The sequence below is a fragment of the Microcaecilia unicolor genome, chromosome 6, assembly GCF_901765095.1.
Source record: "Microcaecilia unicolor chromosome 6, aMicUni1.1, whole genome shotgun sequence".
In the NCBI taxonomy this organism is placed as follows: domain Eukaryota; kingdom Metazoa; phylum Chordata; class Amphibia; order Gymnophiona; family Siphonopidae; genus Microcaecilia; species Microcaecilia unicolor.
This window is the reverse complement of record NC_044036.1, coordinates 89,937,077-89,954,104: the sequence shown is the minus strand read 5'-3', so window position 1 is coordinate 89,954,104 and position 17,028 is coordinate 89,937,077. Positions and strand designations below refer to the sequence as shown.

Below are 17,028 nucleotides of genomic sequence, written 5' to 3'. Positions count from 1 at the left end.
TTGAAGTATGTGATTCGTTAATTCGGTAACTGGTTAACATCTCTCTGAGCAGCAATAACTTCAATTAAACATTTCTTGTAACCATTGATCAGTTTCTCACATTGCCCTTGAGAAATTTTGGCCCATTCTTCCAAACCAAACAATGTCAACTGGGATCTTCCTTGCATGTACAGCTTTCCTGCTGAATTCTGCCTTAATTCTGAAAATTATAGAAAAGGATGTCGTCATCCCATCTGTGAGCAGAAACTGAACTGAAAAAGGGTGATGCATCAAGACAACTCCCTTAAACACTGGTAAATCTACCACAGATGGCTAAGAAGAGGTTTTGGGCTTTTTATTGTCCAAACCAAAAATAATCAAAATATATATTTTTTGTTCAAATTATGTATTCAATGGTGTTACCTCTCATTACTATCAGAGTTTAGATAATATGTAATCATGTTTTGAGTATAAAGTCTGATAAAATACAGAAACTTCTAGGGTGTTCACAAACTTTCTCTCAGCCTTGCAATAGGTACAAGTCTAATTATTTCAAATTTCGGGTTCTGGATGCAACTTTCTAAGGTTCTTGGAGCCACAAGTGTGTTGGAGCGGCTAGTACAGAGGACAATGGGCAACATGAACCCATGAAGGAGCATGTGATGTTCTTACCAATAAGAGTTGATAATTTTGCAAAAGGCTAGCTCACAGCACATTTTCAAGTTGCTTTGATGATCAGTTAGCTCACTAGAGGAACATTTGCCTGGATCCACTTCACAATTTTCATCTGACTCATACAGAGCTCTGATGAACTCTCCTGGGAAGAGAGATTTCAAAACATAATAAACAACAGTTCCTTTATGTAATTTTAATCTTGGTATGTGAAAAGGTATTTAAGAATGTGCTTAATCAATGGACAAATGACCAGAAATGACACTTACTCAGGCTCTACTGCATCTGCATTCACCTACCAATAACACAACAGTGTAGTGATACAATTAAAGCAATGATGCTGAGTATACGCTCCAATCGCCAACTGAATAAAATAAATGGCATAAGCAAGAAAGGAAAAATGGCTGATTGGAATAGTGATGTAAGGAGCTTGTCATCCTGTGAATGATTTTATATATTTTTTTCATTGCTTTTGAATGCCAAAACACATATAGGCAGCAGAATGGGGTGGGACACAAGGGCCGCAGACCTACCAATACTTTGCCCAACACAGCATCACCAACTAGACAGCTTACAGTTGGGATCAGAGATTGGCTTGTTTGGCCCCTAACTGAAAAGGTGGTCTACTGCCCCCGCAAAGAGAGAGTACCAAAACAAATAAACAGCATAGGCTTCACACCTTGTCCTTTATTTCATTCTACATACCGGTATGCACTTACTGGATTTTGTTTTTCAACCAGGCAGTTTCTTCCCTCCTGATCCTTTGAGCTTCCAACTCTATAAAATCAATGCTGGGATCTGGCACCATAAGCCCTCATTTGCAGCTAACTGACAACATTTCCTTATTTTATATCTCAACTTTAGTCCTGTCATTGCAGTGATTGCTTTCAGTGAGGGCATATATCAGGGCTCTTTCTGGACCTCTGCAATCATAAGTTCTAAATTCAGGCATGGGGGCGGAGTAATAATTCTATGAAGTGGGCACCTTTACAAGATTGACACAGAGCACCTACATTTATGCACCAAATATACATGTGTGTGTATATGTTGATATTAATCAACATACACACACGTGTGTGCACATGCACTTGTAAATGCCAAAAATCCACTTAAGTGCTATTCTGTAAATCTGAACAGTGTACATCCTGTGCATTTGACAGGTGGGTGTACCCATGGGTTAAGCACAAGTGAGATTCACACTTATAAACTTAACTTGTAGAATACTATGTTAAGGGTGTATCTCTGGCATTTAGGCACAAGCATTTACACCAACTTGATGGCTGGCATAAGTGCTTGTGCCTAACTGCATACACGTGTATATATCCGGTTATGCTAGTATTCTATAAAGGAAAGTAGGCGTCTACTTTCACTTAAAGAATAGGGTACTATTAGGCACCTCATTATAGAATTGCTTTCTAAGTGCCACCATTGTAAAGTAAAGCAAAGTTGCTTGTCAGACATAATGAGTGATGTCATCCAAACACACTGAGACAGATTGCCTCAGGTACAAAAACCAGACTGCAAGCCCTCTAAGGCAGTGGTGTGCTGGAGCTCGCTCACAAGTGCCGGTTGAAAAAATTTTCAACATTTTGCGAGCCGGTTGTTAAATTCCTTTATGGCCGCAATCTGTTTGTCTTTCCTCCCCTGAGCCGCAGGGTCCCGGTACATACTTGAACTGAAGCCACCCTGGTGGTCTAGTGGATTCTTTGGAGCAGGAAAGATCCCGTGTCTTTCCTGCCTGCTATCGGCGCAGACACTCTTGCTGTCACATCGCTCTTTAAAAATGTCTGCCGAGACTTCTGCTGAAGGCTTGTGAAGCCGCCGTTGTAAGATCCCCAGTCTTTACTAGACCACCAGGGTGGCTTCAGGTATGTGCTGGGAGGGCACCCTATGGCTCGGGGGACTGAGGGAGCGGGGAGGTCTGGAATAGGTAGGTAGGTGGGTGGGGTAGGGAGGATACCGTAAACATGCAGAGATTTTTTTTTCTCCTGATAAAGGGCCACTAAACTGACATCATGTTATGAGATTAGTGAATATAACAGAAACCTTCATGAAAATTTTCTGTTGTAAGAGGAGTATATTTTACATTTTAAGTTTTGTATGGCTATTCTACACTTATTTTTAGATGTGAAATGAAGTGCTGGTTTTATACAATCTCTAACCTGTATTTCAGATCAGTTCCCCTGAAGACGCCATTAGTTTGGCGAAACATGGCCCATGTAGGGAACTAAAATTGCTGAACTGTGATTCCTTTGTTCTTAAATTCTGCACGGAATGATTCTTTGAAAAAAGTATTGCAGTGGACAAGAACTTTGCAGGAAGAAGATCTCTGATTTTGCACAATCTCCACTTAAGCTAAGTAGCTGTTATTTGATTTTTTTGAACATCAGTTTTTAATATCTTTCTTGGACTTTGCCATCTATTGAACATTATTACTATTAGGATGGAGGTAGGATGTGCTATGATGTAAAGGTGGTGTCCCTGCAAAGCTTGGATTTTCAGTCCACAGCAATACACCAAAAAAAACTGAGCACAACAAATAAATATTTATATACTTTATTGGATTTTGCATAAAAAATAATTATGTATACAATATGAGTAATGAGATAAAAAAATTTTTTTGCTTTACAATTTTCACCAATTTTGTAATTTGAAACCGTTTCTTATTGAATACCCAGAATTACGTTTGGTATTCTATCATGTTATGAGAATCAGGTGCTCAACAGTCAGAGTTTCTATCTATCTATTTATTCACTTATTTATGGCATTTTATCCCACATTAAACATGAATTAGATTGGAACCTGGGAGCATTTAAAATCTTTTTTTTTCCCTGTGCCTACAAAAAGGAAAAAAGATAGCATGTGGGAACTTGCTCCTTTTGCTTTGTGGAATGCAGTGGTATATTATAAAAATGCCCTTGCCTTTTTTTATTACTACTATTTCACAGAGAAAGTGTTGATTAATGAGGGAAGGGTTTCCTTCGTGCAGAACTGTCCAGAGTCAGTCTAAATGTGCCAACATTGTCCAGTTCAGCACACTATTAGCAGCCAAGTTCATACAAAGTAAATTATGTTCAGTGGAAAAGAAATCTGTTGGCTCAGGGTGTTTGCTACGTGAATATTTCACTGTTTCCATTATCAAAATTTGACCTTCACTATGACAACCTTCTCCTTTAGTTTCTTTGATCCAAGCAGTTTACTCAGGTAGGAATGAGTTCTTAAACTGAATGTCTGGACCTTAAAGATTTTTTGGATGGTCTCAGAATGAGAAGCCTCAGGGGAGAAATTCCAAAGTGCAACCTGAACAGATGGGCAGTAGTTTGTGAAAGCTTTTAATCATGTACCATGATATATAAGGCTATGAACATGGTATTTGATTTGGGCTATAAAGATTTGTTTAATGGGGGGGTCTTAAGTTTGGGAGCTTTGACATGAGGGGGGAAGGAGAGAGAGAGTAATGCATTACTCCCCCAGTCCACCTCTGCGCTCCTTCCCCCCAAATTGCAGGGCAGGGGAGAGAGCCTGTTGTTAAACATTTACCAGCACACCACCACTGCCTCTAGGGACAGAGATAGTACCTGCTTATAATTTGAGACTGTTCTCCGCTTTGAACTTGATGGTTAAGCAGATTATAAATGCCAGAATTAAATTAAATTAGCTCCCTCAGAGTTCAAAATTACCTTAAAAATGTTTCTGAGCAGAGGCCACTTGATGCTATGAGAGGGAACAGATGTTAACTGTTTCTGCTCACTGGCCCAATTGGCAATCACACTGCTTAAAAGTTATATTTTCATGATTTAATCAGGCTGCGATCACTGTAAAAGCTCCCAGACTCTAGTTGAGGTGCAGATGTTGCTACCTGGTTATACCAATATTCTATACTCTACAATAAGAAACTCTGGTGTAATGGCAATAAAATCTCCACGCAAAGATAAAGATAAGGGCTGATTCCTTGATACAAAGATGGCAGAGCCAGAAAAGCCCTGTGCATTGTTGGTGAGCTCAAGAGATGAAGGCTGAGGAAATTATAGTGGTGGAAGAAGCACTAGAATAAAAGCTGCAAGCAGTGCTGGATAAATTAGATTCCATGGACCAGTGTATGGAGTCTACTGGCTGTGAACAGTGTTGCCATATAAAAAAAAAAAAATTCCCACCCAAAACAGCCCAAAACCCGCCCAAAAACCGCACACACCCCACCCCCGACGTCATCACCCCCGCCCCTTCCGTCATCACCCCCACCCCCGCCGTCATCAACCCCGCCCCGCCGTCATCACCCCGCCCCCACCGTCATCAGCCCCGCCCCCGCCATCACTGCCCCGTCCAATACGTCACCTCGCCCCGCCCAATACGCCACCAAACCCCGCCTCTGTTGCTGTTAGCCCCACCCCCGCCGGCCGAAAAACCGCCCAAAACCCGCGCGAAAAAAAAAACAAGCCCAAAAAACCACAACCCGCCGCGGGCAAAGGTTTCCCGCGGCGGGTTGCGGAAAACCGCCCATCTGGCAACCCTGGCTGTGAACTGGCAGAGGACAGTGTAAACAATAGATGAGTGACCTGGAGGACAGGGAGCCTGTGGCAGAAGAGGAGTGAACAACTTGAATGACAGAATGACTTGGATAGAAGGCAAACTGGTTGGCCTGGAAAAACAGGTTCTGGAGAGAAAACTCCAGTCAGTTGGTATCCTAGAAACTATTTTGGAATCCAAGCTGAGAGGGCTCTGGAATCATGTTTGAAGCAGATTTTATAGTTGAAATGGGGGGGGGGGGGGGGGGGGCATTCTGCATCGATAGATCCCATCACACTGGCCCTCAGAAACCTGACCAGAGCTAAACAGGAGTGGTATTTCTCCAGAAATTGAACTTTATGCACAAAGAGGAAATATTGCAAGCTATATGAGTTGGAATGCTGTTGGACTATGAAAAACACTGTGTGCTTTGTTTCCAGGATTGCTCAACTGAAGTATCAGAACAGAGAAACGTTTGCACCATTCAGCTCACAATCGTTTGCAGGAAAAATAAGCTTTCTTTGCTTTACTCCGCAAAACTGAGTATTACATGAAGTTGAAAAATGCACCTTTGACACCTGTGAACAGAAAATACAATGAGAGGGATTGTGTTTGGGGCTTAGGCACTGCAGGCACCATAGGAGTCAGCCCTATGGGTGCTTGAGCAACCCCAATATTAAATAAACTCCTTGACTGTGACTAGGGAGAGGTCATTTCTATTTGATTTAGCACACCCAAATGACTTAATCATGACAAAAATACCCCAGTCAGGAGCCCAAGAACTATAAATAACCCTCCATTGCTCCATGTAAGCCGCATTGAGCCTGCCATGAGTGGGAAAGCGCGGGGTACAAATGTAACAAAAAAAAAAAATAGCCCAGAATGAGCTAAAATGGGGGAAAAAAAAGAAACTTGAAAATCGATGAAAAACCTAAGGAACTACTGGGTACTTTGCGAAATATCCATGTGACAGCGACAGAACTTACAGACTATATGATGAATGTAAAAAACTGAGTCCTAGATGTTGAGGGGTCTGATCAGCTATATGGAAGAGATTAGACTGAAGAGGTCCCATATGACAGCAGCTTGCGGTAACAGGTGTGCATACATGGCGAGTCTGCCTAAAGACTTCTAGAAAAAGACCAATAGACGAGAATTTTATTGTCCTGCTTGTCCTTGGAGAATACGTAATACCACTATGAAAGAGGCTATTAAAGCCAAAAAGGTAGTATTTAAGCAAAGGAAAGCAGGAACAAATGAAGAAAACAGGAACGCAAATAAGAATTGGCAAAATTAGATGTAAAATGCTATTTAAAAAGCCAAAATAGAATTTTAGGCAAGATTTACTAGAGGCAAAAGTTAAACAATAACCTTTTCAAATACATTAAGAACATTGTTTACACGTTCTAAAAATACTAGGGCTAGGGGGCACGCAATGAAGCTATTAAGTAGTAAATTTAAAACAAATCGGAGAAAATATTTCTTCAACATGTAATTAAACCTAAATGCCTCAACCCCACAACATAGCAATATAAATGTTCGTATTGGACATAACCTACTCTTCCCCTTGACCCCTAATATGTTTATCAATCCTGATCATTATTCTGTCATAACTTCACTTTGTATTTGTTCATGCCAGTATTGGCGACTGCCACTACTGCACTATGTAAGCCACATTGAGCCTGCAAAATAGGTAGGAAAATGTGGGATACAAATGCAACAAATAAATAAATAAACTCTGGAATTTACTGCCAGAGAATGTGGTAAAAGCAGTTAGCTTAGTGGGGTTTAAAAAAGGTTTGGATAAATTCCTAAAAGAAAAGTCCATAAGCCATTATTAAGATGAACTTGGGAAAATCCTCTATTTTACTGTTTTGGGATCTTGCCAGGTACTTGTAACCTGGATTGGCCACTGTTGGAAACAGGATGCTGGGCTTGAAGAACCTTCGGTCTGTCCCAGTATGGCAACACTTATGTTCTTAAGAAACTTGAATAGGAGTTAGTGGACCATTAGATGACCAGGAAGTAAAAGGGGTACTCATGGAGAATAAGGCAATGAAAAACTAAATGAGTTCTTTGCTTCAGTTTTTAAGATGGAGGATGGTGGGTAGACACTCATCCCAGAGCTACCATTCATAGGTGATAAATCAGAAAACAACACAAATCAGTGTAAATCTGGAAGAGGCAACAAAGCAAACTGACAAACTAAATACAGTGGGGGAAATAAGTATTTGATCCCTTGCTGATTTTGTAAGTTTGCCCACTGACAAAGACATGAGCAGCCCATAATTGAAGGGTAGGTTATTGGTAACAGTGAGAGATAGCACATCACAAATTAAATCCGGAAAATCACATTGTGGAAAGTATATGAATTTATTTGCATTCTGCAGAGGGAAATAAGTATTTAATCCCTCTGGCAAACAAGACCTAATACTTGGTGGCAAAACCCTTGTTGGCAAGCACAGCGGTCAGACGTCTTCTGTAGTTGATGATGAGGTTTGCACACATGTCAGGAGGAATTTTGGTCCACTCCTCTTTGCAGATCATCTCTAAATCATTAAGAGTTCTGGGCTGTCGCTTGGCAACTCGCAGCTTCAGCTCCCTCCATAAGTTTTCAATGGGATTAAGGTCTGGTGACTGGCTAGGCCACTCCATGACCCTAATGTGCTTCTTCCTGAGCCACTCCTTTGTTGCCTTGGCTGTATGTTTTGGGTCATTGTCGTGCTGGAAGACCCAGCCACGACCCATTTTTAAGGCCCTGGCGGAGGGAAGGAGGTTGTCACTCAGAATTGTACGGTACATGGCCCCATCCATTCTCCCATTGATGCGGTGAAGTAGTCCTGTGCCCTTAGCAGAGAAACACCCCCAAAACATAACATTTCCACCTCCATGCTTGACAGTGGGGACGGTGTTCTTTGGGTCATAGGCAGCATTTCTCTTCCTCCAAACACGGCGAGTTGAGTTCATGCCAAAGAGCTCAATTTTTGTCTCATCTGACCACAGCACCTTCTCCCAATCACTCTCGGCATCATCCAGGTGTTCACTGGCAAACTTCAGACGGGCCGTCACATGTGCCTTCCGGAGCAGGGGGACCTTGCGGGCACTGCAGGATTGCAATCCGTTATGTCGTAATGTGTTACCAATGGTTTTCGTGGTGACAGTGGTCCCAGCTGCCTTGAGATCATTGACAAGTTCCCCCCTTGTAGTTGTAGGCTGATTTCTAACCTTCCTCATGATCAAGGATACCCCACGAGGTGAGATTTTGCGTGGAGCCCCAGATCTTTGTCGATTGACAGTCATTTTGTACTTCTTCCATTTTCTTACTATGGCACCAACAGTTGTCTCCTTCTCGCCCAGCGTCTTACTGATGGTTTTGTAGCCCATTCCAGCCTTGTGCAGGTGTATGATCTTGTCCCTGACATCCTTAGACAGCTCCTTGCTCTTGGCCATTTTGTAGAGGTTAGAGTCTGACTGATTCACTGAGTCTGTGGACAGGTGTCTTTCATACAGGTGACCATTGCCGACAGCTGTCTGTCATGCAGGTAACGAGTTGATTTGGAGCATCTACCTGGTCTGTAGGGGCCAGATCTCTTACTGGTTGGTGGGGGATCAAATACTTATTTCCCTCTGCAGAATGCAAATAAATTCATATACTTTCCACAATGTGATTTTCCGGATTTAATTTGTGATGTGCTATCTCTCACTGTTACCAATAACCTACCCTTCAATTATGGGCTGCTCATGTCTTTGTCAGTGGGCAAACTTACAAAATCAGCAAGGGATCAAATACTTATTTCCCCCACTGTAGTAGGAAATCACTGGTGACGGTAATTCACTTTAGACTTTTAAAGGAACTCAAATAGAAAACTGCACATCTGTTGCTAGCAATCTGCAACTTACACTCAAATCTACCTTTTGCATCCAAGGACTGCAAGATAGGCAATATAATAATAACCATTTTCAAATATGTGACCTTCTCTGGGAAAAAGAGACTGAAGTCTGCAGAAACAATAAAAACCCCGAGGTTTTAATAAATTCTGTTAGAGCAAACAATTTGTAAGACAATAGTCTAAACTCCATGTTTTTATGTGAAAAAAAAAAGTTACTGAAGTTTTATTTATTTTACAACTTTAGATATACCACAATGGGCCTGGGATAGGTACCTAAGCAGTTACCAAATAAAAATAGAGAAGGGGGAAATGGAGGAGAGAGAAGGTGAGGATTAGGTAGTAAAAGAAATCAAACAGTGGTAGGAAATCAAGCTTGTAGTTTTCTCAGACTGCTTATGGACCCATTCTCAACATTTTGGATCCACTACTTTAGTCACCTTTTCCCAGAGACAGTCATATATGGTTTGGGGAGATTCAAGTAACTACAGATGGGTGAGTCTCATGTCAGTGCTAGGTAAAATGGTGGAAGCTGTTAGGAAAAAAAAATTAAAAGTCACATTAACAAACAGCTTAATGGGGAAGTACCAGCATAAATTTAGAAAAAGGAGGTTATGCCTTAGGGACCCATTAAAAAATCTTTGAAGATATGAATAAGTATGTGAAGGAGAATCACTAATACATCATGTACATTCATTGTTCCTGAAAGTCAAGTGTGGTGCTACACAGTATATCCTGATATCTGCTTTGAATTATTTGAAATGTACTTTGAAAGTAAAATACTTAGAAATCCAATTAAAATTCTTACAAAACATTTTTGTTTAAAACAAATTCTAGTTATGGGTTTAGAAAGGAAAGCAATATGATGACTGGTTTATTTCAATTATTGCTTGAAACAGAGGTTAAAATGGCTTTTTAAAGACTGTTTTATATGGGGAGGGGGGCAAAGTTTAATACACTTGGAGGGGCATAATTGAACGTCGCCGGCCAAATAGATCGCCGGCGATCTATGTTGGTGGCGGCGCTACAGCTGGCCGGAACCGTATTATCGAAAAAGATGGCCAACCATCTTTTTTTTCGATAATACGGTTTAGCCCGGCCAAATGCCGTGGAGTTCGCCGGGTTTGAGGTGGCTGGGTTTGTTTTTCAGCGATAATGGAAAGTTATGTTGGCCATCTCAAACCCCGGCCAAATTCAAGGCATTTGGCCGTGGGAGAAGCCAGCATTTTTAGTGCACTGGCCCCCCTGCCATGCCAGGACACCAACCAGCCACCCTAGGGGTCACTGCGGTGGACTTCAGAAAAGCTCCCACGTGCATAGCTCCCTTACTTTGGGAGCTGAGCCCCCCAACCCCCCCCCCCCCCAAACCCACTAGCCACAAATGTACTGCACCCACTAAAATTGCTCCAGGAACCTGCATACAGCCTCTACGACTTATTGCTGCTGTATAACTTTGGCACACCAGTTCACACCTGAAGACTAATCTCTCTGAAAAAGGTCCTTTCTTGAAATAATCACGTTTACTCACAGTTAACTGCAGATCAGAGGTTGTACCCCACTGGCAAAGAGTCCCCTGGTACTAAGATTAGCAGTAGGTCAGAGCTGGCACAATGGTGTACAATGCCCTCTTTCAGCACCATTCAAGGTAAGAACTACGTTCTCTAACGTGGGTAACACAGGAAAGGGAACTAAAACTGGCTTACAAAAATGGCCACTACAGCATGGACTACAACAGGAAACAAAACAGGGCACACTCTGACCCAGTTAGCAGGGGGGAAAAGCACCATGGGAGTACAGCCCAGTACCCTACACCCACCACAATGCATTGCTAATGTGACTCTGCAGGGCACCTAACAGAAAAGGTGTCACATTCACCCGAGAGCCACATCGCAACCAGGGAAAGGCTGTCGGAGGATACAACACATTCTGCTGTCATGGAGGTGGGTACGGCATTTGAGGCTGGCAAAAAAGGTTTTTAGTTTTATTTTTTTAGTTTGGAAGGGGACTGGTGACCACTGGGGGAGTATGGGGAGGTCATACCCCATTCCCTCCAGTGGTCATCTGGTCAGTTGGGGCAGCTTTTTGAGGCTTGGTCATGAAAATAAAAGGACCAAGTAAAGCCGGTGAAATACTGCTTAACGCCGTTTTTTTTTTCCATTATCGGCGAAAGCTGGCCATCTGGTAGCCACGCCCATGCCCGCCCATGTTCCGCCTTCGCTAATCTACCGACACGCCCCCTTGAACTTTCACCGGCGAAGCGACGGGGAAAGCGGCGATGCTGTCAAAAATGCCGCTTTTAAAAAATCACCGGCCATCTCCCGATTTGTGTCAGAAGATGGCCGGCGATCACTTTCGATTATAAGCTGGTTTATTGTCTATTTACTATTATTGGCCTACATATATATATATTTTTTTTTTTACAGGTAATCCAGTGAATGAAGGATTTTGATATACATGACCACTACAGAACAGATAACTGGCATTCCCAGTTTAAACTAAAAGTGCTGTAAACCAACTAAAAAGAAAGAGAAAGAGAGAAACTGTGGATGCAAATATTTTGCTCTGGCAGAATGAAAAGTGAATGGATGTGGACTACCCACTATATTCTTACCTAATGCATCATGAAGATATTTTTGCCCAACCAGCTTCAGGTACTCTTCAATGGCTTTGGTAGCCAAGGTGTTCTCCCTGAAGATTAAGACATCATGTTCTCCACAGCGATCTACCTCTGACATTACTAGGTCTGTAAGGAAGTCCTTAGGAAGCAAGGTTAAAAGAAAATGTTTAAACAACAAATTGTTATAGATACTTCAGATACTACAATGTTTATTCAGAATTCTTTTTACTAGTTTACGTACAAATTACAATATAATTTTTAATGCTAGTTCTTAATAGCAATCTTACTTGTTCACAAAAATACTTCTGAAAAGCACTGCACATGTTACAATACCCAATGATATCTTGATATTTAGAGAAGGTGGGCTGAGAACTAGGAGACCAGGGTCCAAATCCTGCTTCTCCTGATACCTGTTGAGCAAGTCACTTCATAACTCATAGCCTATTATAAACTCTTTGGGGAAAGTATGCTGTAAAGTGCTATATAAGTGCCAAAATAAAGCCAATATTCTCTGAAATCTGGAAATCCTATTAACAAAACATTAGTACATTAAAGATATGTTTTATTTTATACTTTTTGTGATTCAACAAGTCATCAGCATACAGAAAAGTCAATAGATCAAGTCAACCAAAAATCATGCAGCAGTCTGTCTCTGTATTCAGTAACTAGTAATCTGAAAAGATGTAAACACTCTTGCAGTACATAGTTTTATCATTTCAGCTTATTCTAGGAGTAAACAATGAACCAAGAAGCAAGATACACCGTCTAACAGCATACAAAACAAGCCCCATTTTACCCCCACATTAATATGGGAAAATTATGGGCGCCGTTTACTAAGCCACGCTACAGGCGCACTAACCTTTTAGTGCGTGCTAATGCTAGCGTTAGCGTGCACTAAGAGGTTAGCATGCCTACAGCACAGCTTAGTAAATAGGGCCCTATGTTTCTTACCTGCTAATTTTCTATCCTTTAGTCTTACCAGACCAGTCCATGACAAATGGATTAAGTCTCTCTACCAGCGGATGGAGACAGGGAAAAGTTCCAAGTGAATCATCCTTAAAGATATCGTGCAGCTTGGAATGTTCGGTATTTCAAATAGCCAAACAATGGCGATCATAAGTCCTACAGCAGACTGTACTGAAACAGACTGTCAATTAATCACTCAGTGCTTAACACCACCATGATTGAGGCTTGTACTCAACTGACATACAGATATTTCACTGAGTCAGGAGATGTGAGAGATCAATGATGAGATGAAAAGCAGAATGTATTCTCCCTAAGAAGTAATACAAGGCAGGCATAATCAGACAGGATGGGTTCCTGGACTGGTCAGGTAAGACTAAAGGAAAGAAAATTAACAGGTAAGAAACAATTTTCCCTTCTTTTTTGTCTATACCAGACCGATCCAGGATGAATGGGATATAGCAAAGCAGTGTCCCTATTACGATGAGACCAGAACCATAGATAAAGAGAAAGAAGGAAAGAAAAAAAGTTCATTTATAATGCAAGGAGGTGGCCAATAGCCAATGTCCAAGCTGAAACATGCAGATACAAATATCCAAGAAAACCATCAAGGTCTACAACAAAGGAGACTAAGCCCCAAAGAAATGCAAGCTGGAACTGTGGGTAGTCCACAAAAAAGGGGCACTACAAAGCACAAACAAAAAAGACACCATACCCACCAAAGGGAAGACGAGATGGGAAGTGCAGACAAATTCTGAGACTCAGTCCTCAGATAAAAATGAGGCTTCGAAACCCAGCTAAGGCACACTGCTAGATACCGAGGCCTGCCCTGCAGGAGACAGAGAAGGAGATATGGAGCCAAGTTTTCAGTAGAAAAGACATCAGGGCACCCATTCAGAGATGAAGAGGGGAGCTGATTGTAGAGAAGTAGTCAGGTGCACATCCAGAGTTGAAACTGATCCACAATCAAAGATGGAGTTGCACTGCACCTGCAGAGGAGGAGCTTAGTTCTATGTACAGCGAAAGAGCTTGCGCTATGTGCAGAGGGAGAGCTATGTTCTACATTCACAGAAGCAGGTGTGTTCCATACACAGAGACGTAGCTGTGCCCTATATTCAAAATGGGTGTGTTTCATCTTCAGAAAAGAAGATGTACACCATTTGCAGAGGTGAAGAAGCTGTACTAAATATACAGAGATGGAGAAGAGTACCACATGCACAGAAGGGACTAGGCCCCATAACAGCCGGAGCTGCGCTTCCCCAGAAGAGACAGAGCTGCACTCTATATGCAAAAATGGAGCAGTTCTTCTCAGTCCAAAATGGAGCTGTGCTGTACATTCAAAAAATGGGAACTGACCTCTATAGCAAGAAATGGTGACATGCTGCCTTGCAGAGAAAAAGCTGTGCCCCATATGCATTATGTGGCTGCGCCACAGATGGAACTGTGGAAAAACACAGAGTAGGTGTACCGTTACATCTGTGCCTCATTTGCAGGTACTGAAACAGGGCTCATCCAGAAGAGTTCCCTTATGAATGTAGCAAGCAAAACATATAGGCTAACCTAAACAGCCCATAGCACAGTTACGACTAGAAGGCAGACAGATGCCCTGGCTGCTATAATATGCCACTAAAAGGAGATGCACTAGCCCACTGGGATCCCACCCTTAAAAGCACTGAACAAAAATCTGCCAACTTAAAGAGGAAGGATGGCCATCTCAGGTTCAATGATGGGATGGCATGGCTGCAAAACAGAAGAGCAATAAATGAATATGCTGACAAAGAGTTATGAAGCGCCAGATTAGAGGTAATCAGGAACAACACCCAAGAAGAATTTAACTGTGGAGGTAGCCCAAAGGTAGAGCAGCAAGTACAGGAGACAACCGTTACTGAATGACAGCTAGAAATGCCCATATAGGAGCAAAGGACACTGTGCCATTGGTGCTACTGCTTAGAATAGAAAGTGCTGCCAGGACACTACAGAAGCAGCCTGTGTCCCTATAGAACACTGGGGGTAAGAGGCACAACATCGGAGAAGGATTAGCTGCAACAATATGACCTAAAAGGCCACTTCCATTGAGAAACACCTAAAGAAACTGGTCCTGGAGAAGAGACCAGAAAACCGCTCTCCATGAGCACCAAGGTAAGCCGCACTGAAACCTACCTGGTAGCCACAGAAAAGGATGTAACAGTGCTGCAGGACAGCAAACAAGAGAGCTGCCAGAACGCAGAAGGGGGCTGTCAGTATGCAGCAGAGAAGGGGCTGCAGAATATAATGCAGAAAAAAAAGGCAATCAAGGGCGGTATACCAGAAGGCTTCCAAGGTCCAGCCTGTAATAGGACAGTCCCTGGCAGAATATGAGGTAGCTACAACAGCGCAAGAAAACAGTTGCTGCTGCTGCCTCATAGCCCATGAGGTAGTTATTTAGCTACAAAGTAAAATTAAAGTGAAAGTTAAAGCCTTCGCAGGACTATGGATGCTCCTGTGCTGAACTCAAATGATGCCTCTATTAACACAGGTGGCCAGCGCAACCCAGGAGGCTAGCCCCACTGGCGGGCACATAAGAACACTGTCAGAGAAGAGGTCTGTAGCAGGAATCTCTAGCTTGAGGGAACTGCGTCTCATAGCATAGAGAACTGGAACAATTAACCCATAAGAGTCAAAAGACAGCACAAACATGAGAGAGTTCCTGGGTTTTTTTTTCTCCTTCATAAAGATGTTTGAAGTCCAGTGGAAGGTCATGGCTCCGCTTACCACAGATGTTGGCCAGAGCAAACAGCCCCTCCGCCAATGAACTGAGCATACTGTCTATGTTGCCAAGGTATACATGCTGTAATGAGCTAACTAGCAGGATGAAAATAGAAAGGAGACCTATGGCCTAAGCCAATTGGATCTCTCTGAGCTCAACTGGATAAGGAATATTTTCCTTCTAACCAGCATAACTCTGGGAAAAAAGAAATTCCACCAGAAGGCAGACCACCACAAAATAACAGAGAAAGAACCTGAAAAACCCCCAATGCAGAAACAACAAAGAAGAAAGACTAAGGAGGCTAGGGCTATATAGCTTGGAGAAGAGACGGCTGAGGGGAGACATGATAGAGGTATATAAAATAATGAGTGGAGTGGAACAGGTGGATGTGAAGCGTCTGTTCATGCTTTCCAAAAATACTAGGACTAGGGGGCATGCGATGAAACTACAGTGTAGTAAATTTAAAACAAATCGGAGAAAATCTTTCTTCACCCAACGTGTAATTAAACTCTGGAATTCGTTGCCGGAGAAAGTGGTGAAGGCGGTTAGCTTAGCAGAGTTTAAAAAGGGGTTGGATGGTTTCCTAAAGGACAAGTCCATAAACCGCTACTAAACGGACTTGAAAAACTCCAAAATTCCAGGAATAACATGTATAGAATGTTTGTATGTTTGGGAAGCTTGCCAGGTGCCCTTGGCCTGGATTGGCCGCTGTCGTGGACAGGATGCTGGGCTCGATGGACCCTTGGTCTTTTCCCAGTATGGCATTACTTATGTACTTATGTACTTATGTCAGGCTTCTCACAGAAGCAAAGGGTTTGTAAGCCCTTGGACCACTGCCGTGGAGCAGCAGTGGCAGGCAAAACCACCCCCAAACCAGCGGCAAGGCAGAACAGGACTGGAACCCCGGACTGGAGTTGCAGCAGAGGCAAACAAGCTGGGACAGGCAGAGCAGGAACAGCTAGACTTCACCTGCGCTTGACCGCCGTTCCCCAGGAGTTGAGCCCCTGGGTGCAGGTGGCCGGCAGGACTTACAGGACAGGGCAGGAACTGGATACCAACAGGAAACACACAACAGAGTCAGGACTAAAAGCTTCCAGGCAGCCACTAAGACAGAAACACAAACAGGTGAGTCAGGACTGAAAGCTGCCAAGCAGCCACTCAAAAGGAACACAGACACAAGACAAGGAAATGCAGACCACAAACAAGACTAGGAACTAAGCAATAAAACCAAAGCTAACTATACACAAACAAACTAGAACCAGGCAAGAAACTCAGACTAGAACTGGACTAGGCAGAAGTGCACAGAGCACACCCACATACCAGGGACCTTAGACGATGCAAAGGCAAACACAGAAGTTTCCAGGTGGCTAATAAAGCCCATCAGCAGCTGAAGTTCAAGCTGCAGGAATCACAAGGCAGCTACGGGTGCTGTTCAGGCGCAAACAAGAAAAGCAAGTCTAGCAGCCTGGAAGATCCGGACCAGACTTGGCTGAAGTCTGGAACGTGTGACAGTTCATAGCAGCCACCGGTTCAGGCCACCAAAGGGCGAGGTGAGCACAGACAAGGAAACAGTCACCACCGTGACAAAAGCCAAGTAACCCTGCTGAACCACTGAGTTGGGGAATTCTTCATGTCAAGACAGGCCTATAAAGCAGCCTATT

The 17,028-nt window shown here is 42.8% G+C and overlaps 1 protein-coding gene across 2 annotated transcripts in view; it reads right to left on the bottom strand.

The window, feature by feature from the left end:
- RASAL2 (RAS protein activator like 2) overlaps positions 1-17,028 on the bottom strand; it is a 391,333-nt gene that overhangs the window by 97,672 nt on the left and 276,633 nt on the right. For both annotated transcript variants that reach the window (XM_030205957.1, XM_030205958.1), the window contains exons 9-10: positions 11,653-11,797; positions 652-796 (exon numbers count right to left, since the gene is read on the bottom strand). In XM_030205957.1, the coding sequence (XP_030061817.1) occupies positions 652-796; positions 11,653-11,797 (290 nt within the window). The remainder of the gene's footprint in view (positions 1-651; positions 797-11,652; positions 11,798-17,028) is intronic.